This window comes from Amblyomma maculatum, chromosome 2, assembly GCF_055883805.1.
Source record: "Amblyomma maculatum isolate TAMU_Amacu chromosome 2, ASM5588380v1, whole genome shotgun sequence".
Taxonomy (NCBI): Eukaryota; Metazoa; Arthropoda; class Arachnida; order Ixodida; family Ixodidae; genus Amblyomma; species Amblyomma maculatum.
In genome coordinates this window covers 24,577,690-24,600,222 of record NC_139345.1, presented here as the reverse complement: position 1 = coordinate 24,600,222, position 22,533 = coordinate 24,577,690, and the positions used below count along the sequence as shown (strand labels likewise).

Genomic DNA, 22,533 nt, shown 5'->3' with positions numbered 1-22,533 from the left:
GCAGGTAGGGTTCTAAAAGCTGCATATTTTCATCGCAGTCACTGACATACGAGAAAGCAATCTTTTCTTTCCGGCAGTTGACGGCAATGTGACCCTGCTCATTACACCTAAAGCATGTGAGCGGCTTCCTAGCCTCAAGCTTTTTCTTTGTGTTCTGCGCGTTGGTCACTTCCCCACTTTTCTCACTGCCGTCCTTTCTAGGGCGTTTGCCTGAAGAAGCCTTCCTTTCTTCGTTTGCAAATCTAGCAAAGTGCCTTTTCTGACGGTTATTCACACTCAACTTGGGATTGCGGGGCCTATCCACTGCTGGGTTGCTGAATTGTCGGCGCGAAGCATACTCCTCAATAAGTTCGGCAGCTTCAGTTGCCGACTTAATTTCGCCTCGGTCCTGTAACCAATTTCTTTCTTTTTCTGGGAGGCAGTTATAAAACTGCTCCAAAAGAATTCGCTCGACTACAGCGTCCCTATCACTGTAGGAATCAGTGCTCTTTAGCCACTCGCCCAAATTAACTCTTAAATTGTACAGGAATTCAGGGTAACTCTCGTCCCTGGACTTAGTAGCGTTCCGAAAACGTTGTCTGAACGCCTCGGCGCTAAGCCTATACTTTCTCAGAAGGCAAGCTTTGACCTTCTCGTAGTTGTCCGCGTCCTCCTTGCTTAGCCGCGCGACAACCTCCGCTGCCTCGCAGGGCAGAACCGTCAATAATCTCTGAGACCACGTGTCTCGCTGGAAGGACAGTTTTTCGCAGGTTCGCTCAAAGTTAGCCAAATACAGACCGATATCCCCTGATATCACATATGGCTGCATGTACTTTGACATCTTGAAATCTGCCTCCTTGTTGAGACGAGGTACCGCTAGCTGGGGACAATCGCCCGACCTCTTGCTCAACTCTAGTTCTAATTTCCGGAGCTCAATTTCTTGGTCCAGCTTTTTTGCTTCTCTTTCACGCTTCTTTTCCTCTTTTTCCCACTCACGTTCGCGCTCACGCCTCTTTTCCTCTTTTTCCCGCTCTTTCTGCTGTCTGAGCTGCTCCTTTTTTTGGGCGATGAGGTTCCATGCTTCACTGAGCTCCTCATCATCGGCTCCCAAATCTGTGATTGCCTTTATAATCAAAGGTTTTCGTGCCAAACCACTTGTATCAATTCCCAATTCCTCACACAATTGCAACAGTTCCGGTTTCTGCAGCTTTTGTAGGTCCATGATCGCTCCGAGTGTCGGCTACTTCCAAAACAACTGTGCAAACTACCAAACCTAAAGGCGTTTCCACACTCTTTTTACCAGTTCTAAAATCTAACCCTGTTCCAGAACCTGGTCCACATCAGAAGAAAAGCCAAGCACTCACCCACACATGCGATCGATGTTCCGAGCTGCCCTCTTGTTGGCCGATTGTTGCTCCTGCTTGTTGCTTGAGATGCCACCTCCGATCACTAGATGTTGTGGCTTGCAGATTCTGATCCACCTCCAATCACCAGATGTTGTGGCTTGTAGATTCAGATCCCAACTCCAGTCATCAGATGTTGTGGCTTGTAGATTCAGATCCCAACGCTGGTCACCAGTCGTTGTGCTTGTAGATTCAGATCCCACCGCTGATCACCAGTCGTTGTGCTTGTAGATTCAGATCCCACCGCTGCCACCAGTTGTCGTGACGCTGGGGCTACGTCGACCCGGCCTTCACTTGGTAGCGTGCAGAGACTCGGGGTTGAAGTAGGATTGAATCTTCGAAGTTGGTGAAATATGTACAAGCAGGTTTAATGGCACTTTGAGAAATCTTATTTACAATATTTACACGAAAAAGAAGGGTACATCAGCAAAATGGCAAGCGTTAAGAGTTCATACCGAGAAGCGACTGGATGAGCCGTTTACCCAGGGCCCAGAGCGACATTTCGTGCTCTGCAGCGTCCTTAAAACCCCCTATGTCCAGCCCCTCTCTGAAGATGCTGACCAACCAAATCCAGGGCACGCCCCTCAGGTATCGGCATCCAATCGAACACATCACTGCACTGATGGTCTGAAGCACTGACTGGTCCGGCATTCATTCGTTGGGCGTGATCACTTGTTGGCGGGAAAAGCTTGGGAACGCCGAGGAGAGGAGGTACATTTCTATTCTTCAGCAAAGAAACCACAGGCTGGTTCTGACAAGGGGTTTTACTTCTCAGAAACCCGAGTGCACGTGGCGCCGCATAGGGCTCCCAACATTGTCCCTTTTCGACAATTGCAAATCTTTCCTGCATTCCCGGGAAATCACTCAATGGCCGTATGAGTCATGCTCCTTTCTTGTCCTGCACGTCAGCGGACATGTCACTCTGTCGTCTCCTTTGGATAGGAGGCATTCATCACTGGAGGATAGCACTTCTCGACTGGAAGGGTGAACAAAAGAAAGAAAGCACTTCCTGCTATTTCCCGCAGGGGGACGTTTCTTTGTGTTTTTCCAGACGTTCTCTTGACAGGGTCAATTTGGCATTTGCAGGTTGTCCACAAAGCAAAACATGCTTACAAAACAGGATTCCTGGAAACAGGCTCACTTAGAGCCATTGGACCATCACCACATATTCACAAAACTTATCCATGCCCACAGGCGAACAATAGAGCGCGCAATTGCGGATGCTTGGTCGTAACAATAGCCAACTTTGTCTTGGCTTGTACCAAGCAACCCACAAGGTTTCTCTCTCTTTCTTTATCTCTTTTTTAATTCAATATACGCAGATGGCTTGGGAGAGTATGGTGCCCCTCGTCCACCTCTTTTCTTTTCCCTCGCATGCTGGGGCGCCAATCTGAGCACGATATCAGACGTTCCATGACATCAGATCCAAGGCCAGCGCATATTGGCGTCGTGGAAACGGGCCGGCTGCGCCTACAAACAAGTACGCGTTGAGCGCCGCCCGCACGAAGTTGAGAACAAGTGGCTCCAAAGGGACGGAATGGCAGGCGCCCATGCTGACCCCGAAGTCGGGGACGTGCCGGGCACGTTTTGATCCACGGCGGTGCGTGCTCCTTCTGTGCCACTCGCATAGGCGAAGCAGAGCTTAATTTGACCGTGGGCAGCGCGGAATGAAGCTCGCGGATTGCACACTCGCTCCGGAGGGGCAGCATGCGTGTGCGCTTAAGTGCAACGGAGACTTATAGCGCACCCACGCCACATCGAGCATGCACAGCGGCACCGGACAGAGTAGCTAATTGATGGCCTTTCAAACCCGATTAAACGCTTTAGCCGGAAAGACCGCAGAGTCAAGGACTGCTAAGGTGGCCGAGCGTTCCGCGACTCGTCGCATATCCTTGGCATTAATGCTATACGGCAGTGGTACAGACTGCAGCAGCGGGCGACGGAATGGGTATGCTACCATTGGAAACTGTGAGAGGAAGGTTATCACAAACAAGCTGTGCAATTTACGCATGTGCGACAAGATTCTGTTCACAGGCCTCACTAGTGCTTGGGTTCGATTCCTAATGTCGCCGGGTACTCACAGCAACCGGTTTCCAATGTCTTCTCTCGGTTCTCTCTAAGATGATATGCTTAAACCCAAATGGGCTTTTACCGCAGAATGTGAATTTAGGTGGAATGCTGATCTGCGGTGCATCGATGGGAGTGAAGTATATAGGCAAAGGGGGCGGAGAAAACGGAAGAAAAACTGGATAGAGAATTCGTACACATTGAGGTTGTACAATATATACAATGTATATGATCAGACCAAAGGCAAAGTATTACTCAATGCTGTCGCGATTTTACTTAGTTTTACTGCCCGCAGGTATCAACACACCCAAACTTGATATCCGCCGTTCCTTCTTTGTCAGCTTCGTATTTGGCAGTCAGGCAGCTTTCAGATTTGACAGTCTATCTCTCTCTGCCTTCATCTGCTGAATCACTTTGCAGACGCAACAAGATGTACGAGGGTTCCCTTTTAAGCTTCCTACGTTGCCAGAAGTATGGTCCGCCAACTTCGCCAAACGTTGTTACGAGCGTAGTAGGGCGACGAGCCGCGGTCATTAGTTCTCCCACTCGTGGGTGTTCGTGAGTGGCGCTTCATTTTCGAGCCACCTGGCTGAGGGCGAGCATCGGCCATGCAGCCGCCTTCAGGGGGCATAGCCTGGCAGACGGTGGAACGCTGCGCCCACGGAAACAATGAGCCGGCGAGCGCGGGGGCGCCGCTCACGGACGCTGTTCCGCCCTGTCGAGTCGTCGATGCGCGCGCCAAGCCGCCCATACAGACACGACGTGCTAAACCTCGTATCCGTGACGGGATCCGAACTCACGCCTGCCGTGACTTCGGTTGTGCTGCCATGAGGATGTCCCAACGTTCCTTATAGCTTACGACGACAGAAAAAAAAGAAGCCAAGTAACCATGTGCTAGGCTTCTCTCTAAGTGTCCTGATTGCTTGTAGCAAGCCCGTAATGACGTAACCTCTTGCAACATGGCAAACCTAGCAAAATAAAGATTTGCATTATCGCATAGGTGGTAGTGTATGCCCTCAGCTAAGTTATATAGTCGAAGAACTAATGCATATTCAGCCTCGGGTAGCGCGGTCGGTCACATTTTCTCCTTGGAACGAAAACGCATAGTGAGTAAATTCACATGAGCAACGACGCCAAAAATCGGGCAGATAAATCGAGGAGCGAGCGACACGAACTTCAATTGCCACAGCAGTACGAGTCCTGGAACTCGTGAAAGGGCATGCTAGATACAACGGCGAGGCTTGCGTGTACTGGAGTTACCCGAAAGAACTGCTCGTGGTTTTTCGCTCCCGCAGTGTCCAAGTCGACTAGTTTTGGTCTGCCATGAATGCAAAAAGAGCTCATAAGAGAGAAGGAAATGTCTAAGGCAACTGTTAACCTTTTTGTTGCGCGAACTAGTGCAGCCTGTTCTTCCGGAAGCCTTCGCATTCACTCTAAGCGCCACAGACACTGTATAACTCTCTAGGATCAAGTGCGCGAGCAGGAGGTCGGTACTCGATCTGCCCCCTCTCCATCCAGCAGAGCCATGACAGGACCAGTCCTGGCGCGGTCCAACGAGGTCGTGGGAAAACAAGCACTCTCATAGGCAAACAATCGATGCTCTCCCGGAGAGAAGGGGGGCGGGTTTATTACAGAGCAAGCGCTTGGAACCGCCGGCAGATCCCGTTAGCAGTCCAGCGTTGTCCGCCGAGGCCGACCGGATGATTCCAGGGGGTTTGCATGCCTCTGCAGACGATTCTCACTAGCGCTCAAGGTCCTCGCCTTGGAAGGCCGTGGTTTCGATGGGGCCATCATCACCACGGCCCATATGCCACCACGGCAGTTGTTGGCCACGCCAGTGAAGTCGGGGCCTTCAGCGTCGAGGCGAGAACAACTTGCTCTCCAATCATCTTGCCCTCTTGTTTCTATGTTCGCGCGGCTAGCAGGTGATGCGTATGTTGCTGTCATGCAGTTCCAGATATTCATACCGCCGTTTTTAGGATACCGCATTCACTCACACAGATATCGCGGGGCGTTTCTTGTCACGCCAGTGCATTTCTATTACCCTTAATTCACAAACAAATAAAGCGCGAGAAAGGCTTCACCGCAAGACGCTGACGAATGGTTACTTTCCTCTTTTTTTTTTTTTTTTGCAATGATAGGAAACGCAGCTGCCTATGTAGGGTATCATTGTCGAAGTATATAAAGAAAAAAAGGCAAAATTTCCGTTACAGTGGAGTAGGCCGCTTCTTTCTCGGCTTCAGCGTAAAAATTGCTGCGAAATGCCCGGCAATGGAGACGACATTCAGTAAAACAATCAGGCAACAATTAAATTAATATGGCTCAGAGGCCCTGACTATCACAACTACCTAATTCCATTTTTCTGCAATGAGGCGTCTTTTGCTTAGGAATTCAGGATGGCGAACAGGTGCCGATTTACGAGCGAATTCACGCACGTCGAGAAAGTCTTCATGGTCTAGCATATGCTCACCATCGCCCGGTGATGGCTTCCGGCTGCGCGTGCCGAGTGGACCAGTGCACATTTTCTCGCCCGCGGCTTGTTTGCGCACAAAAGCCGCCACCGCGATACTCGAAGAGGAATCACCGGAAACCCTGCCACGCCGCCACACGCCCGTAAATCTCGCGGGTGTCGGCAGCGGGCCCACCTCCGAGCAGCTAGTGCGCACGTGGCGGGTCAAAGTGCAACAGAAGCCTATAGTGCGAGAACCTAGGCCAGGGAGACGTCGACCAGCAGGGAGAGTGCGGAGAAATAGCCCCAACATCGTCTCCATTTTTTGGTGTAGTACAGAGTCTTGATATGTGCCTCAATATATGTAATAATTAACTGCTTTGCTCAGTTACGCTCCTGTTGGCTGTTAAAGGGCGAAATTTAATATATTGAGATTCCACACGCACTACACCCCGCACAGTAGTGGTTCCTTATACATTAAAGCTGTGCATAACGCCGTTTGCAGAGCCAGAAATAATTCCAGCAAGCAGGAAAGCTAGAGCAAGCTTGCGGCAATCATCAATATGGCAGCGCAAGAACACAAAGACTTCTCGATTAAGACATTTGGTTCGCTAAATATTCAAATTTAACAAAGTATTCAGAATCTCAAAAGCTTTGCGACGTATTGTGGGTCTTATGAAACCCTTCGTAAGAGCGAGTCGCTGCAAAGTTAATTTAAAACCAGACGCCAGGTCGCACGCACGCACGCACGCACGCACGCACGCACGCACGCACGCACGCACGCACGCACGCACGCACGCACGCACGCACGCACGCACGCACGCACGCACGCACGCACGCACGCACACACACACACACACACACACACACACACACACACACACACACACACACACACACACACACACACACACACACACACACACACACACACACACACACACACACACACACACACACACACACACACACACACACACACACACACACACACACACACACACACACACACACACACACACACACACACACACACACACACACACACACACACACACACACACACACACACACACACACACACACACACACACACACACACACACACACACACACACACACACACACATATTGTATACGCTTTATTCATCTCGCCCCATGCAGAGAGGTTTGCTGTGCGCATCACAAAGGATGCACTAGAAGCTCCGCGTATGCGTTTCGTCTACTTCTGTTCTTCTGTTTCGCCTGGTATAATGCTTTTAAAGTCCACATATATACACCACCAACCTCACAGGACTCTTTCAATGATAGTGCCGCACGCCCTTTCCACGAGACGATAGACCGATGGCTGGTGAAGAAATTTAATTACAGCAGTGAGGTGGTGACATACAAATCACAGGTGCTATCCTCTCAGACAGGCAAGCGCGTGACCGAGTATGCACGAAGCGTTGCCCATCGAGGCGCTCTAAAGTAACCAAATCGTTCCGCCCGTCGAGCTCAAGTCAAGCAGCTTAACGACACGGATATGCTTGAGAACGCGCTGCCATTAAAGAGAGCGTACGCCGGCGCGTTCGTATTCTGCCGTGCTCGACGACAGCAGGGCCGTCGGCACGCAAGCGGCCAACGCCTGTCAGCGCGCTTGGCGAGGAGCAGTGTGTGTCAAGCTAGCGAATATTGTTTCCGTGATGAGAAGTGGTGGTCGCAGGAAACTAAAAAAAAAAAAAAATGTAGCCGTCGCGTCTTACCAAAAGCCCTTGTCACCGAGCGCAAAGGATGCAAATGTATGACGAGCAAAACCCAGAGCGCAGATACTGGCGGCGCCGAGACATACGACGTGCGCGGCGTCTGGCCTGGCTCCGGAATTGTTTACGTTCGGAAGGGAGGCTACTCCAAAGCGCTTAAATTTTATACCCACATATTTTATACATATTTTATAGCCTCTTATTTCCGCGACGGCGATAAGGTTCTCACGGTGTGATCGGCGGATGTTTACGCATGCGACGAACCCGCAGAAATGTATACGGATGGTGTGAGAGCCATATAAACTCCCTTTTAGAACAGACATATCCGAGGCAGCCGCCGCTCATTTTCAGTCAGCCTGACTCCGTTGGTTCCTCAATGACAGTTGCAACCGGGCTAACGGGTGGGACATTGAAGCCTCAGGATCTGGCTCAACACTGACCACAAATGACGCGAGAACATGAGCAACAACGAGACACGAACACTCGATGCTTTCCAACAGAGACGAAATATGCATGTCAAGGAAGTTATTCTTCCAAAAAACTCGCGTAGCCATCCTCTGTTGACGCTTGACAAAAAGAGAAAAACCGCAAAATATCGCGCGGCAAGGAAAGACAAGAGCTAATCTCCAGACTCCAATGATTTGTACTTAGAGTTGATGGTGAGTCTAAGCGACCGTGTCTCAAACTTGAACCGTGTTCGCGCCCTCTGCGTTCATTGTTACGCAAGACCTTTTAAGCCTCAGGTGTACGTAAGTAGCACAATGCACGGCACCATACACCGAACACCTGACATCGCAAGCTATAAATCTTTTATGAATAAGAAGACGTGCAAGAGGGTGGAAAACAGGGCAAGTTGGTATGGATTCATCACAGGGACGAGGACAGAAACGGAGAGAGACAGAACAGGTGCTCTTTAAAAGAGCCGGATTGGAAGAAATACTGTTTACACATTGAAAAGAGCCCGTTTCACAAGAAATGAATTGCAAGAGGGTAGAAAACTGGGCAAGTTGGTATGGATTCATCTTGTTGTGGCACCACAGGGACAAAGACAAAAAGCGGAGAGAGATAGAACAGGTGCTCTTAAAAGAGCCGGTTGGAAGAACACTGTTTACACATTGAAAAGGGCCCGTTGCACAAGAAATGAATTGCAAGAGGGTAGAAAACTGGGCAAGTTGGTATGGATTCATCTTGTTGTGGCACCACAGGGACAAAGACAAAAAGCGGAGAGAGATAGAACAGGTGCTCTTAAAAGAGCCGGTTGGAAGAACACTGTTTACACATTGAAAAGGGCCCGTTGCACAAGAAATGAATTGCAAGAGGGTAGAAAACTGGGCAAGTTGGTATGGATTCATCTTGTTGTGGCACCACAGGGACAAGGACAAAAGCGGAGAGAGATAGAACAGGTGCTCTTAAAAGAGCCGGTTGGAAGAACACTGTTTACACATTGAAAAGGGCCCGTTGCACAAGAAATGAATTGCAAGATGGTAGAAAACTGGGCAAGTTGGTATGGATTCATCTTGTTGTGGCACCACAGGGACAAAGACAAAAAGCGGAGAGAGATAGAACAGGTGCTCTTAAAAGAGCCGGTCGGAAGAACACTGTTTACACATTGAAAAGGGCCCGTTGCACAAGAAATGAATTGCAAGATGGTAGAAAACTGGGCAAGTTGGTATGGATTCATCTTGTGGCGCCACAGGGACGATGACAAAAGCGTACAGAGACAGAACAGGTGCTCTTAAAAGAGCCGGATTGGAAGAAATACTGTTTACACATTGAAAAGAGCCCGTTGTACAAGAAACGAATTGCAAAATGGTAGAAAACTGGGCAAGTTGGTATGGATTCATCTTGTTGTGGCACCACAGGGACGAGGACAAAAGCGGAGAGAAACAAAACAGGTGTAGTCTTTCCGCTTCTGTCCTCATCCCCGTAGTGCCACAACAAGATGAATAAGAAGACGTCTCGCTCCCCACCACAGTACCCATTCGCATCTGAGCTTTTCTTTGCCGGTATGTGGCACCGCACTTTGGAAGATGTCCTACTATTTGTTGTCGACTTCCAGTCGACTGCGGTGCATATTTCGACCGGCATTTTTTCACCCCCGCTCTGTCCGCCTTGCGAGACCTCTTGTGAGGTGCAGTGGAGTGCATGGCATGACCGCTATTTAAAGGACCTCTGAGGACAACTCCACCCAGTAATAGGTAAAAGTAAACAAAACGGATTACATGTATTTTTTAATTTTTATTTCTGTGAGCACGGTAACTTTTACGCTATATCGTAAGGGTCCAGTATCGCAGGAAAACCGGCTGCGGCGTTGTGGTTATAACGCGATAATCACCAAGGTCACACACGCATGATCTGGTATCAAAATTGTGACTGGACCATATCAAAGTGCGACGCCACCGGTAACTGGAGAATACATGCGACTGCCAATGCTTGCCTTGCGTGCAAGTTCCCAGAAGACAGTGTGGATCAGAGCGTCGTTACTCTGATTAAGACAGCTGTGCTGCTGACTTCTCCGCAAATATACTCTTTCATCTAGCCTGGTTGGCTCTGCAGGCACCAGTTCTAGTCTTACACAATCTGTGATGAAGGCGCGTGATGGCGCTCCGTCTGAGATATCTCAAGGGCAAGGGGTCCATCTAAAGAAGGAATGCGTTGCCCCGAGCCAAGCCACGCTGCTACATTTTCAGGGACCTCGCACTTTGAACCCCCCCCCCCCCCCCCCCCCCCCCCTTCTACCTCGCGCGTGCGCGGCGCCGTTTTCATCGGTGCTGCTTTCGTATGGGACCGGCTTACCGCATGAACGCGCATATAAGGGGAGCTGTGCAGAGCTCGCGTCGTCGGTTCGGCGCCGACTAGTTGCGCTTTAGAGTGCGTTTATGCACCGTAGGATATATGGGGAGCAACCGCAGGTTGCTTGCGTGCACCTGAAGGTGCGCGGAATCATAGCAGCCGCTTGACATACGCTGACCGCCTTCTGTAGCAAGCTCTTCGAAGGCGCACTTTGTCCTCTAGTCGTTGTTATAAAGCCAATACTAAGCGGCGTATACCTCAGAGGGATAAGAGCACCCATAGAGAAGGACCGTACAAAGCTGGTGCTTTCACATGAAGCACGAGATCGCTGTGAACGTAAGCGATTGCGTTGAAGATTGCCCCGTGCTCGAAAACCCAACGCAGTGAAACATATACGGCGGAACGAAGACTGAGAGAAAGTGGGAGAGAAAAAAATACTCTATGACAGTAACTAATGTTGGCGAACAGAGTCAAGCTTTGTGATGGTGAGCATATCACACCACGGCGCCAAGGCACCCGGAGTCGCGATAAATCTGACGTCGAAAAGCTCATAATAAGAGCCTGCGAATTTTTTTATTCACGTGTTTTTTTTTTTCTGAAGGGGCTGGAAAGGGGTATTCTGCACCTAATCGTGGGCATCTCTCCATATTCAAATCTTGACAGCTTAGGCCTTAGCGCTGCTTCAGTAATGTTGCAAGTGAACAGGCATCCATCTATTCATAAGATGATCAAAAAACGAGCCCCTCTACGAGAACAGTGGAGGTAGACATCGCTTCACTTGTTAAACTGGGGTTCGCCTAATAAGAGGATGTCTACGGCACCTGTTTGAAGGCACCACGCAAGTTTCGTGCGGAACCAAGTGAGCGCGCTGCGCGCATCGTGTAACGGCTCCTTTTCGGCAGGCGATTACGCGCGCCGCCGATTTCATTGACTTGGAGATTCGCTTACAGGGGCGCCGCCTGGTTTTGTGATTGCAGCATATACGCATTGGGCCCTCACAACATGCCGCATATGTGAGATGCGGATGCGGAAGCCTGCGCAGCAAGGCTTAGCAGCCAACCGCAATAAACATTTTTTTTTTTTTACTTTTTAACAAAGTTGCGCATACGAAAAAAGGACAATAAAAAAAAAAGACAGATTATAATTGCCACCTTCCCCCCCCCCCCCCCTCCCCGATAATGTTATAGACTGTTCGACTGTTTACTTAGCAAGTGGAACTTCGTCCTAATTCATACCGGTCCTCTATCCTGTATGATCTGTTTCTGTATCACATTGCATAATATAAAGTCGTCTCTAGCACACTTCGGGTGATAAGAAAGGAAAGAAACGCTCGTTAGCTTTCTTCTCCTCCTAACAGAAAATGATGCCGATAGCTGTTTTATTCCCCCTTTCCTCTCGAACCCTTTCACAGAAGGTCCTTTCACGTACTTCTCCACATGGCTCAGGTCAGCTTGGATGTCAGACTACAGATTGCACATAACTATATAGACCAGTCGGAAATTTGGGCGTTCATATATTCTCATTGGTGAGGAGGTCATCTCGTGAACACGAAGATGCGACAGCGTTGATTTCCCTGCAACAAAAGACGTACTGCTCTGCTGCGACGCCGTCATTGTAAGCGCTTGCAGATGTTATAAGGTAAGATGATTTACCGAAAGAAATGTCCGAATGGCACGTACTGTCTTTGCCAAAAGTAACCAGGCTGCATGTTTTGCTCTTCGGTGACATCGCTCTTCGTGTGACGCTTGGTTGAAGAGCGCCACTCATTTACAACGGCACGCAGTGCCGAGGCGAGCCCCGACCTCGATGCAACGGGCGCAGAGGGACGCAGAGCTCGCAAACGCATTTTTTCTTACACCTGGTTTGCAAAACAGCTCAAAACCACAACCGACAAGGCGGTGCATGAGCTTCGTCTTCCCTTTCTTCGTCCGTTGTAGCTTCGGGCTGTTTTCATACCATATGGACAATCATCTAGCCCGATATGTGTTTGTACATATTCGTTCATCAAGCAGCCTTCATTAATGTCTTTTTTTTTTACATGTCAGCCATTCGGCGAGCCTTCTGCTGAGCTTGACTTAAAGGATACGCCCGAAGGCGAACCGTGTTTATAGCAGTCGGTGCCATCTTATCCGCAGTCCCCGATCGCGAACGGAGGGTATCGACGAACGTGTTCACAGAATGGGACAAACGAGACCGGTATAAACCCGGATGTTCGCGCGGTGTAAAAAAGCAATATGCTGCAGCAGCCGGCGGCCAGTCGAAGCAGCACATAGACACGCGCGGGCGGCCTGAATACGTGCGCGGAAGGTGCTCCACGGCGGTGATTACCGATGGCGATCTGCCGGCTCCTCTGAGTGGAGAGAAGGGATCGTTGTTGTCAGCCGGATCCATCGCACACGCGCAATCCACGAGGGGAAGAGAGAGGGAAAGAAGAGCTACTCAAGCTTGTCTGCCGCGGTTGCTTCTTCTCGGGGCCACGCTGGACGACGACGTGCTGCCGGCAGTTGCGCGACCCTATAGCTAAGCAGAGCGTCCTCGATCGGTCCTACGGATCGGCGGTGCGCCAACTTTGCTACCTGCCGCTTTGGCAAACTCGAGCGTGCATGCAGTGAACACGGTACGGACCTCCCGCTTGCCGGACGCTAGAGCAAAATTATCCACCGTGAGGATTGCCGCACACGTACGTTTCAGCGCTCGTTTCAGATATGTCGCGTGTCCTCCAAAGAAGAAGCTTTTCTTCCAAGGCTTGCCAAGAGCCGGGCAATTTTAAGTACTGTTCTTTATGACACTCTGAAGGGACACTCAAGCTATGCCAGCATCGATAAGTCAATAAAATTCTCGGAGCTCTTAACCTGAACCTGAAGGGTCTCGCAGTTCGGTTCTCTGCGACCAACACTGCCTTCAACTCGCTTGCATGATGTGAGTAAAATTCGATGTTTTCGGTGTATGCTAATAAACTCCGAAAGTAACCACCGAGGTAAATTACTCTCAATCAGCCAATAACGATAAATCCTGAACTTGGAGTTGTATTAGAGAACAAAAAAAAAAAAAAAAAGTCAGGTGAAATTATAGCCGTTAATTTTTTGTTTCTTCGCCAAACGCACTGCTCTCTCTTTGAGGTGGTCCCTTTTTATCGATACTATTCCAATTGCCCCAGCTAGTTCTCTTCTCTAATACTTAACAGCACTGACCTTCCACTTCAAGAGGTTCTCAAGAAGTATGACAAGCCTCTTAGCGATATTTAAGCAATAGTCTCACACTCGGCATCGTATATGCAGTAAATGAGTTCTGAACTGAACCCGCCGTGCACTCATTTTTCCTTAAGAAAGAGGCAACACCCTGTCCTAAGCCTGTCGGTTTCGGTTTAGGTCCTCATTTTTCCCGTGCCACCACAAAAACAGTTAAAACAGACTCCCTGAATTTTGTGGCTTTTCTGTATTTATATACTGAGCATACCGAGTCGATCAAAAATAATAAAAAAAAAAGAAACGGCAGGCCAGAACCTCCGCTCGCGTGCTCTACGATCGCCGGCTTGCTCTTCGGAGGGCCTCAGACTGCAAGGCCAAAATGTTGAGTCAAAAGCCCAATTTTTTTAGTTTCGTTAGGAGGGAAATAAAAAAATAATCAGCATAGCTGCTGATGAGGTGAAGCGAGCAGCTGAATTTAAAGCTGCACGTTTTTCTTGCAGGAATCATATTGCTTAAATACATGTACACGAGCCATTTGTATCTATCCACTGACGTTAGCGTTGCCACGCTGTTAACTGCCTGTTGTAGGCCATCGTGTCCATTCTCTCTTTTAAATTATGTTGATAAAAATGAAACTTTCGCTGTAGACCTCTTTACGTCAACGTCTGGACCTTTCCGCTACAACCTGCTCATTTTATGCTTGGCGATACGGTCGAGTGGAGGTCGTAAACCGAGACCCATCCGTGCTCTTACGGTGGCGCCGCCTTGCCGGATGCGGGCATTCTCCCATGCCACCTAAGAAAGGAGGTGGGATTTCAATGGACGAGCATAGAGACTCCAGACGGTTGAGTCTGCTAAGTGGGGATGGAACTACGATGTTGGAAAATCTGTCCGTCCGTCTGTCTGGAGCTTCATTTGGAAGGTGAAAAAGTAGAAAAAGGGACACCTCCCGCGAGGAAGAGGAATAATGGGAAAGGGTACACGATGAGCGAGTGGGAGACGAAGGTGGGCATGAGTGGAGAGGGCGTTACGGTTTATCATACTGTGATTGGTGGATTGGATAGGGGAGAGTTGCGCGGGGAACGACAGCAGTACGGTGATTTACGGGCTCCCCAGGCCACCTGTTCGCACGGTCTGAAACTGCCAGCGGCTCCCAGGTCCTAATAAACACAAAATATCTTCCGGAGATTTTAAAATGGTCCAAACGTCTTAGATCTATGACGCACTTGCTGATGACACCTCCAAGATATCGTAGAAATATCTCAACAATACAATTCTGGAACACGAAACACTTCTATTTCCAGGTTTTGAGCAACGTTGCAATACATACACAAAGTCCAAAAATATGCAAAATGCCTTGCGCGTCAAAATGTCTCACCGAAAAAAAAAAAAGGAAGAATGGCATTTGAACTCTGCCTTTAATGGGCATGATTAGACAGCTTTATACTTTGCCGGATCCGCTTGAATATCCTCGTTCACGTACAGTCTTGGTCAAAAGTCCTAAAGCAAAACGGTCTCAGTCGCAAAACAATGCCGTCATATCACCGTTAACGATCAAATGGCCGTGAAATGCTCTGGGACAGTTTCTTGCTCTTACAAAAAACCATTTCCCAGCCTTTTAAAGGCACTTTGGCTTTTAATATGACGCCGTCATGGCCCCATTTTGCGGCTGAGACGAAATCATCTTGACGAAGACTGTACATGCACTTTGATACTCGCTTTATCGGTGCTTTCTCAACTTGTGCCTCTATTATCTCGCAGATACTTATTAACATAATCGTAAGATAACACATTATGTGGAAAAGAACGATTTATTGATATAAATCCCGGCTTTAATCATGCCGTGCGAACGTGCCTGCGTGGGCAGCCTGTCTAACTCGGTATCCAAGGGTACTGGAAGGCTGCATTCCGATCTCACCATCCGTTCTCAAATGCGAAGCCCAAATTGGTAGCGCCTGCCAAATCAACCATGTCACGTGGTTTCGTGACGTCAAGTGACCCGACGACCAGTGAGCGCAAGGCCATGTCACCGGCCGATCACCACCTCTCAGACGCAGGTAGGCAAGAACTTTATCGATTCCAGAGGCATGCCTGTGATTTTTCACTCAAAAGTCAACAATGCTGACGACTGCAGGATCTTTAACGATGTCGTGTTAGTATTGCCCTGCGAGTTGTCGTGCAGTTGTCGTCTTCCAGGTTTTGATACTTCGCTACAGAGCGTAAAGCAGGCTGATTATGCTCCAGATCGGCAGAACTCTTAAATATACATATTAAGTTATATTTTTTGTGGCCACCTGGAGCACAAGAAACAGCCTATGTAAAATGACATGCATTTGCTTTCAAACTACGAAGAAAACTCGAACCACCCTAGCATTCCAAACGGGAAAGCTTTTATTTCATTTTGTACACTCTGTAACTTCGGTGAGATTGCCTTCTATCAGAAGAAATTTTACCCCTTTGTAACCACGAGCTCTGGGGTTTATTTGCGTACGAATATACATAATTTGTATATTTGCATAATTTTTCAGTCCTGCATCCCAGCCAACCTGCCCAACTTTCTACTATTCTGTCATTCGCAGTTGGTTTTTGCGAGCGAATGATAACAATGGCGGGTTCAGGGTTCAGTGACCCACCTGGTTTGGACTCGAGTGGTCTCAGTGGCGTTCTTTCATTCGACCACTAGTGCGCGTTTGCTTTATCATCTCGCGGTGTATTTTGACAATGAGGGAGGAAAGAGGGCAGAGGAAAATATGAAGGAGCGCGACTGAAAACCTTGCCTATTCAAGAGCCCATATGCAACAAGCGATCCGTGTGTGTTGCAAGACATAGGCGATTTTTTTATAATTTCGTGCTTACTAGGTGATGACGAAGCGTTCATATTTATGTCTTTTTTTCGCTGCATAACACATTACTTCAAGAGGCAATACATAGAAAACATGGCCGTGACTGGTACTACGCAAAAAGACAGGCTCCCCACATCGCGAAAACAAAACACATCTCCTGTAATGAGAACTATTGGTGTAATAAGAACTCAACTGAACCCATGATAGAGACCGAAAAAAAAACCTGCAAATTTTCGGCTTACTCCTCTAATGCAGAACCTATATATATCATCAACGTGCCGGACACCATCGCTCGTGCTCGTGTTCTTCAGTGTCAGAGACCCCCTACTGACAGGTTTCTACATAACACATTCATAACCCATGTGGTATGCAGTATTTATGACTGCAGAAAGATAATCGTCCAACTGCTGTTCTCGACGTGGAGGAAAGCCCCCCAAGTTCGACCGATAACATCAGCCTCGTTGCTCGTGTGAAGAAGCTGTTCGCCGCGAAGTCGCAGAAAAGAATTCCTCGTGCCCAAACATCATCGCGCCGCCGTGAAGACCGCCGAATAATTATTGGTGCCTGCGGGCAACCACCGACTCCCGCAGACGGGTGTGGACTGAAGAGAAACTACATAGACACAAACCAGCCCGGTTGGGAGCCAGGAGGAGAGGGGCGGAGGGAATTCCCGCCTTCTCTCGGCTGTCGAACACGCGATGAGTCAATTGTTCGGTGCCAGAGAACAAGAGCAGGCACGGTGGTAATGCGTCGTTCGCGTTCGAGCCAACGCGGCAACGCTGCCTCGCCCATCGCGGCCAGTGTTCGAGAAAACGAGGTTACGGTCACCTCTGCTTTCCTTTCCAGCCTTTGCCGTTGTTTCCTGCATAATCTTTCTCTCTTTTTCCATTTCTTTGTTCTTTCTTCCTCGTCGAGTACACGTTTGCAAAAAAAAAAAAAAAAAAAAGTAAGACACTTCGCAGAACTGGGTTGGGCAGAAGCACATGTTTAAGCCGCCCAGAGGCAGAAGTAGTTTTTCCCAGGAAAACAACGTAAGGGGAGTGAATTGCGCGGAAGCGAACACGTACAGAGCTCGCAGCTGGGAACCCATGTTGTGATGACCCGGGTCAGTCGCGAAGAGCGACGGTGTCCCTCACTGTGTCCGTGTAGAGGATTACCTGGTAGCCAGTTCTACAAATACCACGTCTCTTTCCTTCGTTATTGGTTTTCATGCCAACAATAGAGCCATCGGCTGGCAGACATCGTCGAGAAACGCGTATAAACTATAAACAGTTGAAGCGAAACCAAAACAATGGTTCAATTCCAGCACATCGTTGGCACTGCTGCCTGTTCACGTACAGACCGATCCATTGACAAAAGGAACCCTTATCTCCAGTTAGCTCAAAAATGGTTTGACCTCTATGAGTAAGAAACACACCTTTTGTTTTGCTGGAAATAGTTTTCTTCAGCATGATCAGAGCCTAAGAGACACTTTCCCCTATAATGGAAAGGTAGACAGGGACTGCGTTCTTCTGCACGCACAAAGTCAGTGTTCCCTTAAATATCGGAGCTACTTAACTGTACAGGTGGCGCGGCAGGACAGAGTTTTGTGTGAGATCAAAACTGAATGATGCATGATGTTCTGGAATTTAGCAGGCCTGCTATGCACGTGTGCCACCTCTCAGTTGACAAGACGATGAAGGAGGCTTGTTGGTACAGTATTGCATGAATACGATTTATGGGAACAGACAAAACGAGGCACGAACAGAACGTTCTGTTGCTGTCTCGTTTTGTCTGTTTCCACGAGTAATATAGCAGCAATTTCAATGCCTAACTTGTTCTGTAGCATAGATAATGTTTCAAAAAACGTTTTACTACCAGGACGCTCAGCCAGACTAGAATGCATTTAGTTTTGATGGGACTGGTTCGTACACGGTTAGACAGCTTTAGAGCAGCATTCGGTATCTTGCCTGACTCAGGTCACGATTTAAATCTGGGCAACGCCAATTATTACCAGCGTAGAAGAGCGGCCCGTACATTTGCATGCAGGTCGAGAATGCGTTCTTGTTTCAGGCTGGCCGCCCTCGTGGAGCGCCGTATTCACGGCGCTTCTCCTACGCGCATGCTTCGAGAATCGGTCTGAGAAAACCCGCGCGAGAGAGCGCGTCTTCTCCGCATGGCGCGCACACCCCCTCCTCGGCTGCTCCCTCACGCCGCCGACGCGAGCAACGCCCACTGCTCCTCTTGACAGGACTGGGGCGCGCGCCTGAAAAGAAACGGGGAGCGTGGGGGTTTCTTCGCACAGCGTACACCGCCTGAATGCGCTTAATTTTCGGGGGTGATTGCCTTCCTCATTCAGGGAGGGCGGCCGGCAGCGCGTAACTTTTGCACAGCGCGCAAGGCCATCCTGGCGGAGGGGCTGCTGCAAGCAAGGATCTCACCTGTTACAGCGTTGCAGTTATTGTGAATTGGAGGCGGCTGTAAAAGGTGCGTCTGCCGATCACTGGAGAAGGAGTAGCGTGTCAGCTCTAACTTCGTCTATTATAAAAATGATCGATAACGAATGGTTTACGACGTTTATGTAGTCAGGTCCCACCTCTCCTACGTAACAGTGAGGCCTTCATTACATAATAGCATGTAAAGCCTACGATTAAATTGCGTTATTTTTTCGTGTCTAACAGTGGATATGCTATTTTATTCAGTACTTAAGTCCCTGATATTAAAGGGAAGGAATGAAATGAGTAATCCCATAAGAATAAGAGAAGAAAGTTCTCGGGAAATTAAATTGGGAAGAAGTAAACACAAACCTAATCTAACCCTTTGGTTTCAACAGGGGTCATTCAGTCTACTGTTTTTGATGAGCAGCAATGTTCTGGTAGTGTGCAATGCCAGCGAGAACGCTTGGCTGCTCTGAGTTTAGGAAAGCATCTGGGTTGAACTCACGCAAACGTAGCACGCCTGTCTTGTGGTAAGAGAAAAGAAAATTGGTTTGTGCGGATTGCACGCCCCCCAAGAGCTCTATCTGCGTATCCTAGGCGAGAGGAAACGAACGAGCTGCTATAGAAGAGACTGTCGCATATCAGGCACTTACTCTTCGGCGGTTGAGGCAACGACTCGCTTGGCCGATCGAGTACCAGCAGTGCTTTTCCTCGCGGCACAGCCGGTCTTGCCTTGCACCCTCCACTTCATCATCTTGGCAGGTGATGCACAACCACCATGCTCCCGACAACAGATGCTGACACTGGCATTGCCCAAGAACTACACGACGACTGCCAGACCAACACTATTCTAACCAGCACCGTCGTTTAACCGTCTTCATCATGACTGCATTGGAGAGACGTCGAAGGTATAGTATAGCCTGTTCGCACTTTTTTTTCAAAACCTCAGGACATCCAGGGCGGCGGCGTAAAGCACAACACAGAGGCAGCAGCAGCAGTACCGCTTTCTCCGGCAGCCGTCGCTGCACCACCACACAACACCACCATTCACCGGCGGCCACTTGCCGAAGAATGCCGGAGCCACCGGCGGGCACCAAAAGCAAAAACGCACGCGGCAGGATTCCGGCCGCGCGGTGAGGAGCGCTTCCTCTCACCTTTGCTCCAAAACAGGGAGAGCGGGGCGTCACATGACTCCACTCTCTGACGCCTGATTGGTCAGAGCGACCGAGGGGAGAACTGGTTGCGGAGGTAGTGCGTACAAGCGACCGCTTCTTTCTGCTCCTAAGAGCAAGAATGAAAATAAAGACAGGTCTTATATACACTCGCAGTGGCACGGAGCGAGCGTAGCCGGCAGTTGTGTGGTGGGTGGCATCGTACAGGCTTCGGAGGCGTCTCTGTGAAGTGCCCGCTTTTGACGCAAACCGCGCGTGATTCTTGGTGTGGGCTTCTCTCTCCTCTAGGACTAGCCTTGTTTGATCACTGGTCCTTCGCGGCCCATTCTTTCCTCCGATTTCCTGGCGCCTGGTTCGCATCTCCCAGCCGAGTGTGATTACGCCCCTGAGAATGCACGCCATTCGTTGCTATCATTTGACATTTTATTCTTTCCCTGGCTCGTTACCGAACTTCAAAAGAAAGAAAGAAAGAAAGAAAGAAAGAAAGAAAGAAAGAAAGAAAGAAAGAAAGAAAGAAAGAAAGAAAGAAAGAAAGCTTGGTCTATATAGGGACTTCATAGGAGCTTAAGTAGCCGAAGTCACGTAATTTACCTTTTGCTTTCGCTGATCGGCCACATATCACCCTTTTACGCACGTAGTATATGCCTTCCTTGCCTTGGCCTCTGATGTTCTCGCTCAGGGACCAGTCAGCCGGTTATTGTCGGCTATTCTGGTTGCCTTCAGTGACAGGAAAATAAAATCTAGACTCAATAAGGCGGAGCGGTACTCCTTATCTGGCGCGGTCTGAGTTTAGACGCACTTAACAAAATCTTCCAAAAATAAAAGACTGAAAGGAGCCTCCGTTCAAGACTGAATTTCTTCAACACAAATTCTTTCAACGCATTTTTTTAAATTCTTAAACTATGATCTGGAGGAAATGAAGGTACCTGAAGGTACCTGAAGGTAGTACCTGTCTTCTTCTCGGTGGACACCTGCACTGGATTGGGTCAAGGTCATCCGAACCAAGCAAGGTAAAATGCGAAGTTGCACCCCGATCATTAGAGCTTACGCTCTAACAATAAATACAGACCTTTTGACAAAACTAACTTGACAAGCGGCTAACTGTTTAATCGCCGAAAAGCACCCCTACAAGGAAGCTGCTTTCACCGCATGAATGTGACACGGCAAAGTGCTCCTTCAGGAGGTTGCCTATATTGCTGAGTTGAGGCCTCAGGCAATATCTGTATGGTTACGACAACACTGATTTTCCTGTGGAATTCATTTCCCTCAATATTAGAGCGACATGCGGTGGTCCTGAGTTCAGTCGTTAGATCAGGCCGAATTTTTTTTAAACTATGAAGTTCTTAAGGAAGCTTATAGTTTCCTTTTTGTATGACAGCTCTTTGGTGGACGTTGGTGAGCAATTGCTTCTTTACCGCAAATCTACTCCACCCTGGCATGGATCCCCTAAACATTGGACCATTCCACTCAAATTACAGGCTCAAAAACAAGCTTTTTGTGGTGTTACAGAAAGCTCTGATGCAACAAAAACATATGACTGATGAATGGCGGCAGTATGTACCGTTACGCACGCTTGATGTATTTTTGAGATCAGAAACTTGGAAAGACGAATACGTAAAAATGACACAATGGAAAGCCCAAAAAATACTAGCTTCGAAAAGGTGTGCATCTCTGCTTCTGATTTTGTGACAAACTTTGTGTTCTATTTGGGGACAACAGTGGTATCTTCCAACTGGACGTTTTCAGAGACAATAATGTGATATCTATATTCAGAGACACACCTAGAATCCTACAACAGAACATATGCAGTCAGCAGCGTCCCACCAAATGTATACCCGGCATCGTAGGATAGCCTCTTCAGAAATGCACAGAAAGTAATGTACAAATCATAGGATTCACATATTGGAAGTAATACGGAGGTTATTTATTCAGAAATTTTTGAGACGCACTATGTTGCAATTCACTGTTTCACTACTAAGAAATGCGATAGGGAGCGGTCCTTTTGTTGCGAATGCAATACTATGATAGCCAAAGCGAGACCTCGGGTGGCCGCAGTTATACACCGTGAAGAGGCGTAGCTATGGTATCCTCATAAAAAAATCAGCCTGTCATGACATTTGAATTCACGGTACTCCTATGCCACGGGCAGGAGCTGCCAACTCGGGTCGCTCCTTTCATATGAAAGGGTGATAGCAGAATCGCCTGCCAGAACCGTTTGCATTCTCGTGACCCCTACGACACACAGGTACAGCCTTTATCAAAAGTTTACAGCCCAGGGGGTCTACTTCTGAGCGATACTATGTGACTCGTAATGCATTCCCAGGTTTCCATACTTGCTGAAAGCAAGATTTTTCATCCTACCCTCTCCAATGGCTAAGACTTCCACGATTATTACAGAAGTCATATTATACGGCTTAAAAGCAAACCCTCTGGGCTGTAAACTTTTGATAAAGGCTGTACGTCTATGCGGCTTGGTTGAA

The 22,533-nt window shown here is 48.6% G+C and overlaps 2 protein-coding genes across 8 annotated transcripts in view; one reads left to right on the top strand and one right to left on the bottom strand.

The window, feature by feature from the left end:
- LOC146198157 (uncharacterized) overlaps positions 1-19,943 on the bottom strand; it is a 76,443-nt gene extending 56,500 nt beyond the window's left edge. Inside the window, exon 1 of the mRNA XM_084593495.1 lies at positions 19,535-19,943. Coding sequence (XP_084449621.1) covers positions 19,535-19,635 — 101 coding nt within the window. The 5' untranslated portion in view covers positions 19,636-19,943. The remainder of the gene's footprint in view (positions 1-19,534) is intronic.
- The window catches only part of LOC146198156 (uncharacterized), a 251,384-nt gene that overhangs the window by 143,606 nt on the left and 85,245 nt on the right, over positions 1-22,533 (top strand). The gene's annotated exons all lie outside the window — the stretch shown is intronic.